Raw genomic sequence first — 21,573 nt, forward strand, 5'->3', positions numbered from 1 at the left:
ATTACAGCTAGATAAGAAAAATAAGTTCCTGGGTTCTACAGCACTGTTGGGTGACTATAATTAATAACAGTTCAAATAGCTGGAAGAGCAGATTTCAACTGTCCCTAACACAAAGAAATGATAAATGTCTGAGATGATGAATATGCTAATTACACTAATTTGATCATTACGCATTGCATACATATATCAAAATATCACATTGTTCCCCATAAATATGCACAATTATTATGTGTCAATGAAAAAATAATAAATATAATTAAATTTAAACATTTTTTAAAGAAATTTGAAGCTGAAAAACCAACGCTAAGTGGTCTTAAGTCGTAGTAGGTATAAGCAAATATAATCCCTTTCTGTGGGAATATACCCTTAATCCAAGTCCCACAAGACACCACAGATTGAGGTAACCCCAAATGAATTCACAGTCTAAAATTACAAAACTCACAGGAAAATAAGGTACCAGAAATAAAGTCAACAGAAAAAACAAACAGCAGAATTATACCTCTATGAACATTAAGTATTAGAAATAACAAGTACAAAATATAAAATAATGATTATCTATTAGAAATAACAAATATAAAATATAAAATAACTATGTTTAAAAAATTATAAAGAAGAAACAAAAACAAACCAAATATAATTTCCAGCAAAGAAAATATAATCATTTAACTTAAAACCAAACAATAAAACAATATTTCTCAACAATATTTTAAACAATTGGAGAAAATGGATTATAAATTGGGCATTAGATGATCATTAAAGTTTCTTAACTTTTATTAGGTATGATAATGGCATTGTGATTATTTAAGATATCAATATTTTTAAAATATGAGTACTAAAGTATGACATGTTACCTGGAATTTTTTTTTTTCAAAATATGTCAGCAAAGAAAAAACAGTAACAAATAAAACAATGTAGAAAAATGTGAGAAATATTAAATCTAAGTGGTGTGTATGTATATATAATTTTCATAATAAAAAATAAAATGAAAACTCAACTGATAGTGTAATCAGAATGTTAGAGAAAGCCAAAGGGAGATTTACAGAATTATTAGACAGATCTGAAGACAGTATCCAAATTATGAATAAAACTTAAAGAGAAAAGAAAACTCACCTTCCTTTGGGCTGACTGCTGCAGGGAGAACATTCCAATCAACAGTCCAAGTAGGGCAAGGGTGGGGAGAAAACATCACTTCAATGCCCTTTTCCTAGAAAAGGAAACAGCCTCTTTCTAAATTAAGGAATTAATATAGTCTTATTATATTCTTGAAGGCTAAAAATTATATTTCTATATTGGTAAGGAGGAGGATAAATAGTAATAATCATCAGCTATTCCCTAAAATTCATATTTTAATTAAATAAAAATACAATGTGTTGAGTATTTTGACATCACACTATCCTATTTTTTTATATTGAGATAATAAAAAGTAATGCTATTTTAAAATTATTACTAGAAGATCTATAGAAGTAATAAGCTACCTAGAAATATATTGGATACCAAAGAGAAAGTTCAGCTGAAGATGAAAATGTTATCAAAAACAATCCACACAGAAATAATAAAGAACTCTGCATAAGTCCATCAAGGTCTCCGTTTACATATATGAAAACCCCCACAGCCTAAAAGCTACCACTTTAACACATACCCCAAAACACCACTCATACTAGTCTTTTATAAGCATCTTTAATGTCACTAGAGAAAAACTTCTCTGGTTTAACCAAATGGTTCCCAATATTTTCAAGAATTAGAACCACTTTTCAATATATTAAAAAAATTGCAGGATCCTCTCTGTCTTAGAAGCTGTACATTTGTTTATTTAATCTATGTACAGTGGCATGGCATACACATGGATTCACAGATCCCTTCCAATCACATTCCAGGTCCATAGTCCACAGTGTATATCTATATCTATATCTATATATCTACATCTGTATCTATGTTTAGATATCTCCATGGCTCAGTTACTTTTATCTTTAGGAATAACCTATTCAAATAAAAAATCTCTGAGACTCCAGCATTAAATGCTTTGTATCAGTTTATGAGATTACTTTCCATTACAAAAACTACTTGAATTTGCGTCCCAAAGAAATAGTACAAAGAATCTTTCATTAGGGCTAGAGAAACCTAGCAACCTCCACCCTCCCAAGTTCAAGCTATTCTGGTGCCTCAGCCGCCTGAATAGCTGGGACCACAGGCATGTGCCACCACCACACCCAGCTAATTTTTGTAATTTTAGTAGAGACAGGGTTTTGCCATGTTGCCCAGACTGGTCTCGAACTCCTGACCTCAAGTGATAGGCCTGCCTCAGTCTCTCAAAGTGCTGGGATCACAGGTGTAAGCTACTATGCCCAGCCTCATCTTTATATTTCCTTAACTTGAAATCATTATCCAAACTAAAAAAGGCTGAGACTAAAACTTTACAACAGAAAAAGATTATGTTAAAATAGTACACTTGACCAGGTATGATGCTACCTTGGTCAATATCCTGAATATTAAAAGAAAAAAAAAAGAAAGTTTTGAGAAAATGCTTTTTAAAAGTATATATTGTGACTTACTTGGCTCCAAAAATACATAATACTAAAAGTTTTAAATTTAGTATACTTCACATAAATGAAAAAAGTAGCAGAAATATGAACTGGCAAAGAGTGAAGTAAGAAAGCTACAAATAAAATTTATAAAAAAAAATGTCAACAAATGATTACAAGTTTGAGCAGAATGCTCAGCAACATTATCACATAGAATTTTTGAAAGAAAATGTTAATAACACAATTAAGTACCATTAACTTGGCCATGGTTGGTCTTGGTCCTCCTATAAATAAAGGATCGCTGTGCTCTTCTACACCTGGGACTTCACTTAAGTTTGGACACTGCTCAGTTGAGATTGTCAACAACTTTGGTAAATGGAGAAATTGGATCCCACACTTAGAAGCTGCTGTTTTTACTCTTGGCACTTCCTGAATCCTCTGGTACCAAGAGGCTAGCAATGGAAATTCTACCAGCTTCTCAGAAAATTTCTTGCAGATAATTACCTAGGTAGGAAAATAAGAAAACACATTATTACATATATTTTGTTTGTAACACTGCATTGAGGAACTTTACAAACCACAACATTCACACATCTAAATGTATAGTTCAAACAATGAGTTGTAGTAAATGTATGCAGTAATGCAACCATCTAGTTTTAGTACACTTACGTCACTCTTGAAATTTCCCTTGTGACCATTTGCACTCTATCTGTGCTTCCACAGTCAGTTGCAGACAAGCACTGATCGGCTTTCTATGTTTATAGTTTTGCCTTTTCTAGAATTTCATACAAATGGAATCATAAAATGTGGTTTTCTTGTATCACTTAGCATTATGCTTTTGAAGTTAATCCATATAGTTACATTGACCAATCATTTGTTTTTTATTAAGAGTAGTAGTCATTGTGTGGATATACTGTATTTTCCTTACTCATTCACTTGTTGATAGATATTTGCATTTTCCTGGTTGTTGGCTATTATAAATAATGCTGCTACACATTATAACGCAGCAGTGTTTATGTGGGACTGTTTTTCATTTCTTTGGAAATCTAAGAGTTAAACTGCTAGGTTTTATGGTAACTGTATATTTAACTTTTAAAGAAATTAAAATCTTCTCCATGGTTGCCATTCCATTTTACAATTCCCACTAGCAATCCATGGAGGTTCCAGTATCTCCACAACTTGTCAACACTTGGTATTATCAGTCTGTTTGATTTTAGTCATTCTTGTGAGTATATAGCAGTGTCTCATTGTGATTTTAATTTGCATTTCCCTATGACTAATGATGTTGAGCAACTTTTCATGTGATTATTTGCCATTTGTATATCTTCTTTAGTGATGTGTCTTATATGTTTTTAAGATTAATTTCATAGCATAAAAATTGGAGCAATTCAGCAATGAGAAAATGAACAACACAATTAAAATGAGCAAAAGATCTGAGTAGACAACCAAAAAAGATACACAGATGGCAACTAAGTATATTAAAAAATGCTCATCATCATATATCATTAGAGAATTATAAGTTAAAACAAGGAAATGCAACCACACACCTATCAGAATGGCAAAAATCCAAAAACTGACAACTCCGAATGATGGTGACCATGTGGAACAACAGGAACTCTCATTCATTGCTGGTGGGAATGAAAAATAGTACAGCCACTTTGAAAGACAGTTTGGCAGTTCCTTACAAAGGTAAATATACTCTTACCATACAATCCAATAATTGTGCTTCAAATGAGTTGAAAATTTATGCCCACACAAAAACATGAACACAGATGTTAACAGCATCTTTATTCATAATTGCCAAAACTTGGAAGTAACCAAGATGCCCTTCAGTAGATGAATGGATAAACTGTCGTACATCTATACAATGGAAAACAACCATCAATAGAAAAAGAAGAATATAATAATTCCTAAAAGAATCAACATAAATAACAATGGCATTTGCAAATATCTATGAATAGTACAATTGAAAATCATTTTGGAAAATTTTACATCTTATATTCAACTGTCTATCATCTTTCATTGGTAGTATATTTTTAACTCTCTCTAAGAACTCCTGTGTAATCAACTGCATTCCAATCTGGAAACCCTTTCATCTATAATTCATGCCCATGAACACATTCCTCTGTTCCTGACCCTCAGTATACTTGATAAGTTCTTAACACACTGCATATAGAGAGTTAATTGGACAACATTATATCAAAAACCTAAAATCCTTAACATATACTTACACAAATTAGTTTAAGTGGTTAATGGGGAAAGAATTAAAATCAGTATTAACTTCCTCAACACAAATAATGTAACACTTTTAAATTATCACAATTTACTATCTGTAGTCTATAATCATTGGTGTATTTTGACGGGTCTCAAAAGAAATTTTTCAGCTTACTGCAGAAGTGTAAAAATGGAGAGCTTGTACTATTAATAGTGATCTAAAGGTCCATATTTTTGTGTGTGTGAAGCTATCTTCTCTGTATGTGAACTATTAGGCAGAATCTAAATGATATTCCTTACCAATAATGTAAGAAGCACCTTTGAGAACCATATTTTTAAAAATTACACAATGAAGTAAGGAGAATATTTTACTAAAGAAAATAGTAAAAGTATAAAAGAGAAAATTGTAAACATTTAAAACTAAAAAAGATAACTAGCACTATTTGGAAGATTTTTTTTCAAAAGCAGCACTTAAAGTAATACTTTTATTTTTTCAAATTAGAAAAATTTGAAATTGTTCCTCCTGACACAAACTCATATATTTTTGTTTTCCCTTGGTCAGATGCTTTCTCTCTAGCACTACCATCAAATTCTATTTTCTTTAAAATTTAGAGTGTTCTTGCTTCTTTGAGAGGCAACAAATGTTGTGTCCACAGAAACCACTATGTCACAAACACATTATGACATATGATTATGAACAGATAGATAAATAAAAAGGTCAAGTCACAGGAAATCTCTACAAATATATCTAGCAGTAATACCAGAGCATGAGATAGAAAGAAAAGAAAATTAATAAGAAATTCATACACATATATTATACTGTATTTTATGTGGACTTTAAGATTAAATGAGCACAAGTAATTGATTATAAGAACAAGGACTGTATCTAACTCTCTTTGAATACTGAAGCACTTAAAACACTGCCTTGCAAATAATACCCTGTTGAGTGAATAAACAAATGATAAAGAATCCATTTATTTAGAGAATAATTCCCTCAATTAATATTTTCCAAGCTGCTATTTATCACTCATTTAGGGGTTGTGAAATCAACATAGCAGGTTTTTAAAAAATGAAATAGAAAATATCAGAGTACACATCCCATAAGTTATTTTGTAACTATTTATATATTTTTTAACATATTATTTAAAGATACACATTTATTTCTACACTTATTCAACTTGTAAAATGTATTACAATTGTCCCTCAGTATCCATGGAAGATTGGTTTCAGGACCTGTATCAGACACCCAAATCCACGGATACTCATACTCATTTCCTTGATATAAAATGGTGTAGTATTTGCATATAACCTATACACATCCTCTCCTATACTTTAAATCCTAGATTACTTCTAATACCTAATACAACATAAACACTATGCAAATAGTTATTCTGTATTGTTTAGGGGATCATGACAAGAAAAAAGTCGGTATATGTTCAGTACAGATGCAATTTTTTCCAAATATTTTAAATCTGCAGTTGGTTGAATACATGAATGCAGAACACATGGATATGGAGGGCCATCTGTATTTACTGAGTTAAAGTAAAAAAAAGTTTGAAAAATACTCCCTAAGGCACCCTGAGAGCCAAAAAGTTTATTAATTCTCTCAAGAATTCTGAATTGCTTGGAAATAGATTAGGTGCTATGGGAACGGATCTTTAGACATGATAATCACACTATAAATGTTCTCTTTTCCTCATCTTTCCTGTACTCTTCTTTTTAGTGACTTATTCTTATTTGTTAGATGTACGCGGCATCTTGCCTTTCTTTTGAAATGAAGTTGCAATTAAATAACAATAATTCATATTTAAAATAAATTGAAGAGGTTTACTCTGTGTGACAGGCCACTCCATTTAATCAACATGCCAGGCCACTCTACTAATATTCAGACAGCTCAGAAGGTACTGAACCACATTCATTACACTCATGAAGATATATTTAAGGAAGTTGCTAATGAAAACTCTGTGAAATGAAAATTAAATTTCTTCATAAGAAATGATTACCAAATAGTTACCTGGCTCATAAGATCAAAACCATTATAAATATCACAGAGTTCTTTAAGGATAAGAAAAAAAAAAAAAAGATAATTTATTTTTAAAACAATGGTTTTTAAAAAAACAGTACAGCTACCAAAGCAATAATAAAATTTTAGTAACTGTAGTTAATTGTCAATAAAGGGCAAAAAAAGTTGTCTGAATAAAAACAGAAGCAAGATGTTGCATCTATTCAAAATATTTCCTCCTTTGCATTCCTTTACAATCACTTATTATATAAAATATTTTGTTATTTTATATCATTTCCTTAGTCATACCTCTTTCTTTGAAAATATACTCACAGATGTTTAGGTGAGCAGTGTAAGCAGAGAAAAAACAGTAAACAACCTATCTAAATGGAAATATAATCCCAGCTCTCTGTTTTTTACTTATAAATTAGAAGTAGTGAGTTAAAGCTAAAAGCTCTTGAGGACCTAATGCATAGGAGAAGACACGGAAAATACAAATTTACCACTAAATAAGTAGCATCTACCATTTTTGCAATATGCCAGCAAAAAGTGAGGTTCTCAATTTTATGCCAATGGGAACAAAGGAAGAGGTATTTAGTTTTGCTAAAAAATCAATTTCTAAAAGGGGAAGGATTTTACCTAAGCTAATAAAGGGGTGTGTGTGTGTGTGTGTGCGCGTGTGTATTTAAACTCAATTCAAAGCATTAGAAGTTAAACTGTAGAAAATCAAATCATAAGTGTTCAAATTACAAGAAGGTTTTATAAAATTATAAAATGCAACCTTTCTGTCTTATAGCAGTACAATAATGTTTTAAATACTTCTGTCAAAGTGTACTTGCTTACTAGTACCACTTGAAAAATAACATACGATCTTCTAGTATTGGAATAGTAGGATTTTGCCCTAGTATAGCTATTCATTGCTACTTCTCCCATATGCTTGATACACTATCTACCAGAAAATTCTAGTAAATGAATTAAAGAGGGGGAAACATGAGTGTACATATTACTTTATTCCTTTTAAATCTAAGACTTTCAGAGGATAGGGTATTGTCAGGCCCCTTTCCTTAAGAGGTGCTGAGCCATCAGGAGTTAACTTTGTAAAGTAATAAAGTATTTTCTGAAAAGAAAGAGCTTGCAGCAGGTTTATACATAATACCTTAGCCCTTCCATGTTTGTCTCTGACTAATTAAAAAAAACAAAACAAAACAAAAACACCTCATCCATTCTACTTGTTATTGTTTTCCATCTTTGGTTTTATTCTGTTTACCAGAACTGGGTATTTTCCCTAGTTCTCATTTTGACCTTTAGGAATTCAAACCTTGACTTAGCAAAATTGACTCCTTACTTTTATGTCCTTGACTTTATTCCTGTGACTAAATATTCTGTCCCTAGATTCAGTTTTATGCTTCTGGTAACTTGACCTTGATTACTGACAATGAACTTGATCCTGATTCTGATCATTTGGATGGTCACTCCATTCACATCAATGTATGCTAATTCAAGCAAAAAGGCTTGCCAACATAAGCACTCTATGAATTAAAATGACTTCTTTACTACCCAAGATGATTTAAAGGAGAAAAATATAACTAGTATCAAGCCTTTATCAAAGAAAGATGAATTCCTGAAAATATGAGGTGGGCGGATCACAAGGTCAGGAGTTCGAGACCAGCCTGGCCAAAAGGGTGAAACCCTGTCTCTACTTTAAAAATAGAAAAATTAGCCGGGCATGGTGGCATGCACCTGTAATCCCAGCTGTTTGGGAGGCTGAGGCAGGAGAATTGCTTCAACCCAGGAAGCAGAGGTTGCAGTGAGCCAAGATTATACCACTGTACTCCAGCCTGGGTGACAGAGCAAGACTCCATCTCAAAAAAAAAAACAAAAAAAAAACACACACACAAAAAAACAAAACAAAACAAAACAAAATTCCAGTAAAATACAAAGGAATGAAGGAAAATATTTTGAGAATTAGTTTACGTATTCATATCATTTTAATAAATTTCTTCAATAAAGGAATGGATATGCCACTTTCATTCAATTCTGATGAAACTGGAAACACAGTTATCCAAACAAGTCAAGAAGACAGAAGACCAAGTATTTCATAATGTATCAAATGACTGCTCTAATGACTCAACTTGGTAATAGAGGAGAGGGATCATTGAGAAGAGAATCTAGAAATCATTTGACTAGGAAAAAATTTAAAAATCAATGTCTTCTTCCCACTCAACTCTATGGACTCTATTAAATTATGACATTTGGCATTTAAAATACCAATCAACATCTAAACAATTCCTGGATCTCCCTATTTTTACATTGTTTCGGTTGCCAAGTTTGGTTCAATTTTGAGGAAAAGAAAAATGTTCTTTAAGAAAATGACAATTGATCAATACTGCCTAATTTACCTGTGAAGCAAAGCCTTCAAATACATAGATTTTCAATAGAAGTCTCTTCTGTCCATAGAGATACCTGAATTGTTGGTGATATATAATGAGAATGAAATCTAATACCTGATTCCTTAGTAGGGAAAAGGGGGAAATGCTTCCAAGAAAAAAAAACAAAACAAAAGCAAAAAGCAATGCAGCTCTTGAAAACCAACTGGAAGGCTGCAGAGAGCTAAGCTTCCTATGTTCACTCTGGTATTATTTTCACCTTGTTCTTTTTTCCTCCACAGAGGGAATGTGTATGTGCATGCGCGTGCGCGCGCGCGCGCGCGTGTGTGTGTGTAAGACAGAGAGGGAGAGAGATCTTCCTACTCAGAAAACTTTCTATCTATTCTCCCCCAGCACATAATAACAGAGCCAGCTACTTTAATCTCAGAGAGAACAGAGAAGCATACAGGTCAGAATAAAATATTTTCAATTTGATAATACTTAACGTAAGATTAATTTAAGTGACTAATAATTATAAAATTTAGCTGACAAGATTTTTAGTTTTGTTTTTTTTTTTTTTTTTTTTTTTTTTTAAACTGGATCCTCTAATAGTAGAAGTCCAATGCACTATCCATTGTACCACAGAGCTGACTTGGACCTTCTAATATTAGAAAGTAATCACAATAGAAACTTGAAGTTAATAATAACAACTGTTAACATTTTAGCAATTTCACATTAAAAGTCATAATAATTACTAACATTGATTGACAGCTTACTATTTGCCAAGCACTGTTCTCCATCCTTCACACAAACTTTAATTTGTTCCTTACATTTTTCCTCTTAGATAGGTACTATTATTATCTCCATTTTACAGATAAGAAAATGGAGAAAGACATTAATAACTTGCCCAGCAGCATACTGGCAATAAGAATTAGAATAGAAATTCAAACCTAGGCAATTTCATAGACCGAAACTCATAGTAATCTGTACAGTCCAGATGAAATCTTACCAAGAAATGATGGATACAGGGCAAGAGCACGATATCTGCCAGAGTGAAGTAAAGCCCTTCTGCAAACACATGCTCCAGAGGTGGAAGGTCGGAGGCTTTTGCTTTTCTGATGTGAGAAGGCTCTCTGTTGGTAGTAGCTGGTTCTTCCTGCACTGTGAGCTTTGAGAATGCCACTTTCAGTTCCAGACTCTCAGATGAAGAGTCCAACTCTTCAGGTGTTTCCTGCGTGTGGACCTTGCTCTTTGCCTTTCCCTTAGTAAGGGGAGGCCCAACTCCATCAGCCTTCTGTTGCCTGAGTTTCTGCCTGCGGAGTTTGTCATCATTATGCACTCTAACAGGCTCACTAAGCTTTTTCTCTAGCTGTAGTATTTCTACAGGTATAGTTGGGGGCTGGTCAGAAGACTCTCTGAGAAAATTCTCAATCGCCAAAGGGATGGTGAGTTCACATAGCCTGGTCCACTGACTAACCTACAAAACAAAAACAAAACAAGAAATGAAAGGATTTTTTAATTTCAACATAACTTGAGAAAAAATAACTGTCTTATTGGGAAATAAGTTTTGAGCTAAATCATCCCTGGGTTAGGTTTTATGTTACATCAGGAGACACATCACAGTGTTTTAGAAGTAAAAACATTAAGCAAAGGAGGTGTAGCATTCCTGTATTCCCCTTACTAAATAAATCATTATTTCTCAAAGCCTTAAAAATATACCTCCCCTGTCCTGCCATTCTCCTAGATCCTACAATAAACAGAACTTCCAAAGCATTGCTATTTGAGTTCCTAATTATGTGTAAACATTCCGTTTAAAAATCAACATAACTAAAATAAAGAAAAAAGTTATTTTCTAAAAATGTCTCCAAACTTTATAAATTAAGTCTTAAATTCTTATTTTTCAATACTGCACTGAAATATTGGCACACATAAAGGGTGTATTAGCCCATTTTGCATTGCTGTAAAGGAATAGGTGAGGCTGAGTAATTTATAAAGAGGTCTATTTGGCTCATGGTTCTGCAGACTATACAAGAAGTATCTGCTTCTGGTCAGGACCTCAAGAAGCTTTTAGTCATGGTAGAAGGCAAAGAGAGAGCAGGCATGTCACATGGGGAGAGAGGGTGCAAGAGAGTGCAAGGAGGAGGTACCAGATGCTTTTCAACAGCTAGATCTCTAGTGGACTAACAGAACACCAAGCCATTTATAAGGCATCTGCCCCCATGACCCAAACACCTCCTACCAGGTCCCACCCCCAACAATATTGGGGATCACATTTCAACATGAAATTTGTAGGGAATATTCAAACTATATCAAAGGGCTACCTTATTTCATTGGTTACTGTGGTTTTTTAAAATAAACTTTTATTCCTAATAAGAAGTTAAAATATTAAATGGTCAAGTAATTATGTTATCACTCTATAGCTTCAAATAACAGAAAAGAGACATTATACTTACTTCAGCACAGGCTTTCAAGCAAGCCTTTTTAAAGCCCAGAAGTTCCAAAAGTTCCTTCTTTAAGGGGTCTGCTTCATAGGATTTCTGGATTATGTGTCTCAATACAACGGCAAGTCCTGCTCTACAAAAATTGTCTGATCGTTCTACTACTGCAGGCAAACAGCAATTCTGGACTATTGGTGGGAGCTCTTGCCTTGAAATAATCTGTATTTCAACATCCTGGATCAGATCATCTCTTAGTAGTGAACTATCTGTATTCACGTCTTTGGTGACAACTAAGCAAATTTTAAAGATTTTACAGTCACAGTAAGATAACAGAAATAAAGTTACAGATGTATGAAGAGGAAAGATGCATCCTTTTGTTTGGTGAGAAAAGTCCAAATACAGGTATTCTTCTTCTGTAAGACTTTTCTTTATGGCTTTCATTTTCTTCTTTCATTGGGTCACCTAAAGTATAAATTGTAATGATTATGGTCTTAGAATATAATCATTTAGAAGCTAAAAGATGAATGTTTCAAAAGCCTGTTCTAGAAATCAGTAAAAATTTGCAGTAGATAATAATGCTATAAAGTTTGTTTCTGAAGACTGACTAAAGGACTTCCAAAAGAAAAAATTCCACCCTGTGCAATTGACTAGCATTAGAGGAAATTTTACAACAGCTCCTTTAAAATGAGCAAACCCCAGTGCTTCACAATAGAGCCCTCCCAATCAAGTATTTTGGGTTCTCACTATAGGTGAGAACAGGAGATAAACAGAAGGGGAAATAAATTCACCAAGAATACTGAGAGCTGTCTGGGGATAACATCCTTGAGAAGTTTTGCTAGTGCTGGTCCTTCCATACTGCTTCTTTTTTATGACCCTACAAAATAATAGGGAGGGGATATTTGTTCCTTCAGGAGAAGTGGATTCTACTCAAGTGATAGCTGCTGAGTGCTAAATCATAATATAAAAATATTTAAATTTCCCCATAATATGGATAGTGAGAGCTGAGATATCTTAAAGCTAACATGTCCAAAATCTAGTTCCTTATTCTCTCCCACCCCCAAACCTGCTCCTTATGTGTCTTCCCCATCTCAGTTTACACCATTCTTTTCCTTTACACCCCCATAACCAAACCCTCCAAGGTCTTCCCATTCTCCTTAGAGAAAAGCCAAAGTTTCTACAACAGCCTACAAAAATCTCCTTGATCTAATCCTCTTTTATGTCTCTGAGTTTGTCTCATTAACTCTCTTCATTGCTCACTGTTCCAGCCAAGGTAGACTGTTATTCCTCTAAAACAGCCATCTCCAATATTATTGGCACCACGGGCCAGTTTCATGAAAGACAATTTTTCCATGAGGGGTTGGTGGGGGGATGGGGATGGTTTCCATATGAAACTGCTTCACCTCAGATCATCAGGCATTAGATTCTCATAAGGAACGTACAACCTAGATTCCTCCTGCATGCAGTTAATAGGGTTGGAGCACCTATAAGAATCTAATGTCATTGCTGATCTGACAGGAGGCAACATTCAGGCAGTAATGCTGGCTCACTGCCGCTCACCTCCCACTTTGAGGTGGGGATCCTAACAGGCCCCAGACGGGTACTAGTCCTGGGCCCTGGGTTGGGGGACCCCTGCTAAAAACACTAGGTACATTCCCACATCAGGGCCTTTGCACTTGGTGTTTCCAGTACCTAGAACAATTCCTCACTTCCTTCAGGTATTTATTTATTCAATGGCAACTTCTTACTGAGATCCTCCCTAACTACTCAATTTAAATCACAAACCCCAGTCCCCATGTTCCCTGAAAAAAACCTTTCTATTTCCATCTATGCTTTTTTTCCATAGCGCTTATTGCTATGGTGATATACCATATTTGATTATTTGTCTCCCACAACTAGAATGTTCCATGAGTAAAAATTTTTTGTTCACTGCTTTATATGCTTATTACATATATAAGCAAGCAGTATTTGACAAATGAAAGCAGAGATAAATATACACACTGGTTAAAGGTGCAAACACACACAGTCTTGAGATCACATTCTTCATGGCTATTTTGAAGTCATATTCCTTAAGGTTTTATCAATTGTCCTGTCTTTTATGTTTATACGTTTCCTGGATCAAAATTCCCAATGTTCTAATCCATAAATTACAATTATTCCAAAACTGACACTAGATGGCACTCTTTAAAAGCATTCATCATGGAAATATGTACCAGAAACATGACATATTAGAAGGAAAATTACTTTAAAAGCTTTTTAAAAGTATACATGCACCTTTCATCCTTTAAGTGTATTCAAAATGTTAGTGTACACTTAATTTTAGAAAACCTTCATCATACTAAATTTTCTTTAATATTTTAAATTCCTTTTTTAAGAAAATCTGAAACAAAACCTGAACACTTGAAGCTTCTTAGTTCTTAATTCTTTAAAAGTAAATAACTTATAATCCATTATAAAAAAGAAATATAGTTAGTAAAGTATTATCTTATAAAGTTTCTTAATAATACAAATAATCACTACTGCTTTATTTTATATTTATTCTATTAAAATATAACAGATACATACCATGATTTGTTACTTCTTAAAAGATTATCTGGGGGAAAATTATTTTATGTACTGTAAAAGCAACAACTTTTTAACTTACAGATCCCATTTTCTCCCTGAGCTTATTTTTTAAAATTTTTGTCACTGAGAGATAGTTTTTAAACAAAAAGGTATTTATTAAAGATCAAAGGTCACAGGGTTNAGATAGTTTTAAACAAAAGGTATTTATTAAAGATCAAAGGTCACAGGGTTTTTTTTGTTTTTTGTTTTTTGTTTGTTTGTTGTTTTTTTTTATAAAGCTGAATAGAGCTCTGGAAACATTTTCATTATTAATATAACACCTTTATGCTATGAATCCTTAAAACAGTCAAACAAAGTGAGATCTGTAACAACACTAGGGCAAAAGAACCAACCACACTTGCCAGGAATTAACAGTCTTTTGAGGAATTTGCTGTGGACTCACTCTCCTGACAGTAGGATAATAAAAAGAAGACGGATCCCTAAGTGTTTCAAGAAAGCAGATTTGAAAGAAAACATGACTGATTTCATCATTTGCCCAGCAGTCTAAAAAACAGTAATTATGAGCCTCATCTTAACACTTTTTAAAAACTGGAAACAAAGCCATGCTATTTAATAGCTTTTAAGATACGTAGAAATATTTTTTTTTAAAAGTACGTCTATATTTGCCATGTTGCAAGGCACATTAGAATATGAAAATAGGGTTTTAGACATATTCTATAAACTCTTCTCATTGTTAGCACTTAATAAAATGCTAAATGTCAGCAAAACAGAATAGCAATAACCTGCCCATGGTGATATCTAAAAATTAATGAGATGCCTGAGAGAAAATGCAACAAAGTACTGTTGATTCTTAACGTATTTTCTTAAAATATAGATGTTGGTTTTCCCCTGGGAGATTAAAAATGTTACTTAATGATCTTAGAGTAAAAAAATAAAAAATTACTCTCCTTGAATAATGTTTCCCTATTATGTACTAATATAATTTTTAAAATAAATATTATTTAGTAAACCTGTACAAATGTGATGTTTTTGGCTTGCACTGTGCCTCTTTAGAGAGAAGAACCAGTATTTGCTCCAAGTATGCAAATATCACAGACAAAAAAAAAAATCCCTCCTCTTTTTTCTTTTCTAGCTTGAGAATGCCTTAGTTCATTAATTTTATGTCATGAGCTTTAAGAAGGTAGGTACTATAGAATCAACTTCTGTCTCTAGGGCTTCTGGGGCACAGCTCTTGTTATTCCATATTGCATTCCTGCCAAGCACAGAAATAGAGTAATTTGCTCTTTCTCAGCTTTGACAGGTGCCACTCTCCAGAGAGGGAGAAAGTAGCAGACAAAACCACAAACTTCAAGATATTAAATAGAGTGTGCATCTCTTTCCCAGACATGTCAATTTGCTTGGGAATCTTGCCGAATTAATAGGTATAAAGAAAAGATTATGGCTTTGATTTCATTACTCAGGAAAGTTCTAATACATTTTTAAATGGTGGAATTAGTCATAGATTTAATATTTAGGCCTTCAGAATTTTTTTTTTTGCACTTTCATTCTAATGAATATATCTTAGCCTTGATAAAACACAGAGAATGAGAGAGATAAACAGTAAACATATTAAAAATAAGCATACTTCTCCACAGTCCAGAAAAAACAAAGCTTGAAAATTTTGTGATCAAAATTCAAGATCTATGGCATTATGTACATTATATATTAGATAAATTATATATTATATAATGAAGACCAAAAAGTGCAAAACCACTGCAAATTATCAACCTGTGTTTTGTTTTTTGTTTTTTCAAATAAGTTATCTTTGTGACAATTTGATAGGCGCTCAATAAATGTTAGGTAAATAAAGTTTTAAATAGTACATACATTTTATCATCTACCTACTATGTGCTGAGCACACAGAACATGTGCATTACTTCTAATGCTCATAATCCTTAAAAGTATTTTATTTCCATTATAGAGATGAAAATTGTACATCAGTCCAAAAGTATTAATTAAATTTATAAAAGATCTTAGAGACATTTAATAGGTATTGTTCTAATATAATAGTACTGTTTATAAATAAAATTTCATAAACTGAAGCAATTTTACCAAAGTGAAAATCATCAGATATTATGTTATTCTAAGCAAGTATGCTGGTCTCAGTAATCCTTGATATAAACTTCCATCCCTGGGTTATTTGACAAGTTTCTGCACTGGATTAAATTCTTTGGCAATTCTTTCCTGATTCCTTTTATTGGCTACTCTGCAGATGGCTCAGTGACCCACAGCTCAGTGTTTTGCCCTCTTCTCAATCCACACTCCATCTTTTGAATACTGGCTTTCACACTTGTGATCATGCCACACAATTAGTTACACATTTTATAATGTAACACACAATACACTGAATAAAATGGAAACAAAAATGTCATGAAGCAATACTTATCCTACTATATGGGATAAATCTGATATTTTTTACTCTGTGCTTGTTTTTTTAAATGCTGGTTGTTACTCATTACATTGATTTCCTGACTCATTAATGGGGGCACAGCTCACAATATGACAGCACTGTTACGGGTGATCTCCAGTGCCATAGCTTTAAATATTATCTGACTCTTATATGTATCTTATCTTCTCCCCTAACTTCAGACTCCTGTATTCTACTTGACAGCTCCATGTGGATGATTTTCTAAACCTGCTCCTCTTCCCTTAGTGTTCTACTTCCTGGTAAAATAGGAATACCAATCAACCAGATGCTCAGGCCAAAAACTCAAAAGTCCCACTCAACTTCTTTTCTTCTCTCTCTCAGACCCTGTCATCTCTACCTTTGAAGTATACGCTAAATCCAACTCCTTAGCACCTCTACCACTACCACCTTAATCTAAGTCATCACCAGTGCTTACAAGGACTACTGCAAAAGCCTATTAACTGTTGTCCTCCACTTGCCATAAAACAGTCCATTCTCCAACAACAGGATGATCCTTAAAAACATAAATCAGATGTCTCCTGCTCAAAACCATCCAGTGGCTCTTCAGCACACTCAGAATAAAATCCAAATTTCCTATTATGGCCTACAGGCCTACTGTGACCCTAGCTATCCCTTTCTGACCTCATCTCTTATCCTTCTTCACTCCCTTCCAGCCATAGTTGTCCTTGCTGTTTTTGGAAGGTGCCAGAAATGCTCCCACTGGAGAATTTTTGTACTTGCTATTTCTTTGCCTAGAATGCTTTTCTCCAAGAGATTCACATGGCTTGCTCCCTCATTTCATTGATTTATCTGCATAAATATTAACTCAGAACAGCCTCTCCTGACTGCCCGAATTGAAAAAGCACTCCCTAGCCTCTTACCTAGCTTCCCTTTTTCTTCATAGCTCTTATCACCTAACACTATAATATCTCCAGTGTTTAATGAACTCAAACTTTAGTTCAAGGAATGAATGTGCATACATGAATGTTAGAAATCACTGTCTGAGAGTATTATTAATAACTTTATTTTTGGTACAATATGAATTTCATGCTTCATGACACCATTCTTTCTTTTCCAAATTAATAAATCTATTTTAAGGATCAACTAAGTATAAATTAAAATGAAGAAATAAGATCACCTTTGTGAGGTGAATTGGGAAAAATATAAATGGAATCTAACCAAACTCATAAATAAAGCAAGCACAGAAGTTTTTATGTATACTTATATCCAGGGCAAAGGAACTAAGAATCTTAACTAGATTTCATACATTTGTCTAGCGAAAATATTTATAAAACAAGAATTAGAAAGTAAAAGATTAGAGCCGAGACTGTTGAGCCAGACTACCTGGGTGCAAATATCCTGGTTCTGATTCTTAGTAGCTATAAAAAACTTTTCTGCATATCTGTTTCCTCACTTATAAAATGGAGACAATAACTGTACCTACCATGTAGTGTGCTGTACAGAACAAAGCTTGTCACATATTAAGTCCTTAAATAAATACTAGCTATTATTATTTCTTTATAATTTAAAAGCAAATTCTTTACCAACTGGCACTATTAAAATATGCAAACTTTGGGCCGGGTGCGGTCGCTCACGCCTATAATCTCAGCACTTTAGGAGGCCGGGGCGGATCACCTGAGGTCAGGAGTTCGAGACCAGCCTGACCAACATGGAGAAACCCCCGTCTCTACTAAAAATACAAAAAAAAAATTAGCCAGGCGTGGTGGTGCATGCCTGTATTCCCAGCTACTCGGGAAGCTGAGGCAGGAGAATTGCTTGAACCTGGGAGGCGGAGGTTGCAGTGAGCCGAGATGGTGCCATTGCACTCCAGCCTGGGTAACAAGGGGAAAACTCCATCTCAAAAAAAAAAACAAAAACAAAAACAAAATGCAAACTTTGATGGGCAAAATCCAAATTATGCTTTATATTTTCAAGCATCTTTCCATGAAAGGTAAGGGATTTATATTGATTGAAAAGTTTTTCCCACCCAAACACTGAAAAAACATATTTGTTACTGAGACTGAAAGCCAGGAAATCATGAAAGGTAAAATATAAATGTGAAACCTGTAATCCATGTGCACATTAACCCATTGTACAAAATAAGAAGTTCAACACAGTTTATAAGTATGAAAAATCACAAACTGTTTTCTTAAAGATTAAAATTTAAACCTGCTTAAATTCTCTCCTACATCATATGTTCAATATTTTGAATTTTATAACTTAGCTTGGGTTTTATGTTTTTCATAAAACAACACTATTTGGTTGAATATTGCACCCTATTTTATTACAATAACATAGATTTAACCAAAAAAAACCAATAACAACAACAAAAGAAACCTTGCTGCTCAACAGATAGCAGCCAATTACCTTAAATATTTAAAGTCAAAAAAGATAAGAAAAAAAGATTTTTTTCAAGCTCATTAAATATGTAATATGGGATGCAGTTAAGTCCTAGAGAACAAAAGCCAATGATTAAAATTAGCTGTTTTCTTATCTGGTAAAGAAGTAGGAAAAAAGTTTTTAAGTGAAAAGCTTACTGTAACCTTAGCCATAAACAAAGGGTGTAATCTTCTCTCTGGAGAATCAGGAAATCATCTGTTGCCATGGAGTCATAATGCCTGCAGCTAAACCAGACCTCATAATTAACAGTGATCCACAGCGCAAATGGCTAACATCAAGTACAAAATAAAATTACTTAATTTTCACAGCAAACAATACCTGTGCTTGTTTTAATGTACATGGTTTAAATATCTGCATTCCAAGTATTCCAATATTCTGCATAACAGAATTCCATAAACTACATTAAATACCTTAGAATAAACACACACACACACACACACACACACACACACACACACACTAGGGAACCGTGTATACTACAGATGTATTAGCTAGCTGGCTCCAGAATTTCTTAATTTTGAGGGCTGCTAAATTGTTGCTATTAGAAAGGCTAATTGGATACTCAGTATTTATTCTTTGTTAGAAAAGCTAACTGGATACTTAGTATTTATTTTTATTTAAAAATCACAGATGACATAAAAGCTACAAGTAAAACAAGTTTAAAAAAGAAAAAACAGGCCGGGCGCGGTGGCCCACGCCTGTAATCCCAGCACTTTGGGGGGCCGAGGCGGGCGGATCATTTGAGGTCAGGAGTTTGAGACCAGCCTGGCCAACATGGTGAAACTCCGCCTCTACTAAAAATACAAAAATGAGCCGGGTGTGATGGTGGGCGCCTGTAATCCCAGCTACTCGGGAAGCTGAGGCAGAAGAACTGCTTGAGCCCGGGAGGCAGATGCTGCAGTGAGGAGAGATCACGCCATTGCACTCCATCCCCAGGCGACTGAGCGAGACTCCGTCTCAAAAAAAAAAAAAAAAAAAAAAAACCAAAAAACAAAACAAAACAAACAAAAACTTGATGGGCCCACTACTAGAGATGCTCGTTTGAGCCCTGTTTGTGCACAACGTGCAGGTTTGTTACATATGTATTTGTGCCATGTTGGTGTGCTGCACCCATCAACTCATCAGCACCCATCAGTTCGTCATTTATATCAGGTATAACTCCCAATGCAATCCCTCCCCCCTTCCCCCGAGCCCTGTTTAAAGCAAAAAAAAAAAAAAAAAAAAGTGCAAAATATATAAAATAAAAGAATTGATGATTCTCAAATCTCACTGACCTTTTCAGTCTTATTTTGAAGTGAGACCTCACAAAACGATACCTACAGGTGTAATACACGATTTTAGTAATGAGTATGCTTAAAGCAATCCTCTCAGTGGTGTGTGCCCCTATCAGGCAGTTTAAAAAAAAAAAAAAAAACCCACATAGCTTAATGTTTGATTTATTAAATATGACAGCGAATCATTTAGTTGTGTTATAACAGTTTATTATCATGGATTTAAATGACCATGTTTACATTTTAAAATTATCACTAGTTCTTGCTAGCTTTTGCATTTTCTCCTGTAAACACTGCTTTTACCGATAAGCTTAGATAAAATAGAAATATACCACCTTCTTTATCAATAATGTAGCACACGATATATTACTAAAGCTGGCATTTTCTTGATATTCAAGAATTTATGACAAGGAATGGGATCCTGGCATTAAGAATAAAGAGGAAAAAAACAAGTCATCTAATCCCAAAACCAGGGGGAAAGTTGGGATGGAAGTACGTGTATTAGCAAACGTTTTTGAAGCCAAAGCAATTTTCATGCAAGTTAAACTTTCTACAGAAGTTAAAAACCGAAGAGATACTGCTGTGATGACAAAACATAAGCAAATGGCCCAAAATGAGGCAAGTCCTTTGGAGTAAATATTAGGTAGTATTCACATAGAACTGCTTTCTGCAATTAGGAAGGGCTGGAATGGAAAACTCAATGCCAAAGAGAGAAGAGAAGTTAAAAGTGTGACCCAAGAGGTCTTAAATTACACTTAACAGCAAACATCAAACCACCCCCACCAACGCCTCCAACTGGAAGCTGTCCCATTTCTCCATCAGCAGAGGAAGACACGAGGGATTAGCTAGGGGGAAACTGGGAAACGCGTACTACTGAGGAGCCCAGAGCCCTCAACCCGCACCTTCAGCAGGAGTGGCCAAAAAGGAGTTTGAGGCGGCCCCAGGGCTGGAGAAAAATCAGGACAATGATACCACGCCCTTATCCTTCCCACCCTTTCCCCGCATCCTCAGCCCTATAGACCTCCGAAGAAAAGAGCAGTCCTTAGGGGGTCGCGGAGGCTGAGAAGCCGGCGGCCCGAGCGCCCTCTTTACCTGGTCGCAGAGGCGCGGCCAAGGCAGGTAGGGTGCGTGAGCGTGTCGGAGACCTGGGCCGCCTGCGCCTTTCCCGCCCAGCCCGAGCTGGAATTCCAAGGCTGCCTCTGGGAGCTGCTGCCCGCAGACCACTCGCTTCCACAGAGGCCAGGAGAAAAACGACAGCCAGTTTATCTGGAAAATACTCCCGCCTGCTGTCATTCATAATCCGGCGGACCGGAAAAAGGGAAGTAACGTCACTTCCTACTGTCGCACTGCCAAAC

General features: G+C 34.6%; 1 protein-coding gene across 7 annotated transcripts in view; it reads right to left on the reverse strand.

Moving 5' to 3' along the window:
• Nucleotides 1-21,573, reverse strand: part of GSTCD (glutathione S-transferase C-terminal domain containing) — a 143,882-nt gene that overhangs the window by 121,963 nt on the left and 346 nt on the right. For 4 of the 7 annotated variants that reach the window (XM_017862967.1, XM_017862965.1, XM_017862966.1 and 1 more), the window contains exons 1-5: nt 21,311-21,551; nt 11,555-12,001; nt 10,111-10,578; nt 2,772-3,023; nt 1,111-1,204 (exon numbers count right to left, since the gene is read on the reverse strand). In XM_017862967.1, the coding sequence (XP_017718456.1) occupies nt 1,111-1,204; nt 2,772-3,023; nt 10,111-10,578; nt 11,555-11,980 (1,240 nt within the window). In that variant the 5' untranslated portion in view covers nt 11,981-12,001; nt 21,311-21,551. Of the gene's footprint in view, nt 1-1,110; nt 1,205-2,771; nt 3,024-10,110; nt 10,579-11,554; nt 12,002-12,327; nt 12,414-21,310; nt 21,552-21,573 lie in introns of those variants that run through there. The other 3 variants (XM_017862964.1, XM_017862968.1, XM_017862963.1) reach the window with 3 other exon arrangements.

This window comes from Rhinopithecus bieti, unplaced genomic scaffold (genome assembly GCF_001698545.2).
Source record: "Rhinopithecus bieti isolate Rb0 unplaced genomic scaffold, ASM169854v2 scaffold_64846, whole genome shotgun sequence".
NCBI lineage: Eukaryota > Metazoa > Chordata > Mammalia > Primates > Cercopithecidae > Rhinopithecus > Rhinopithecus bieti.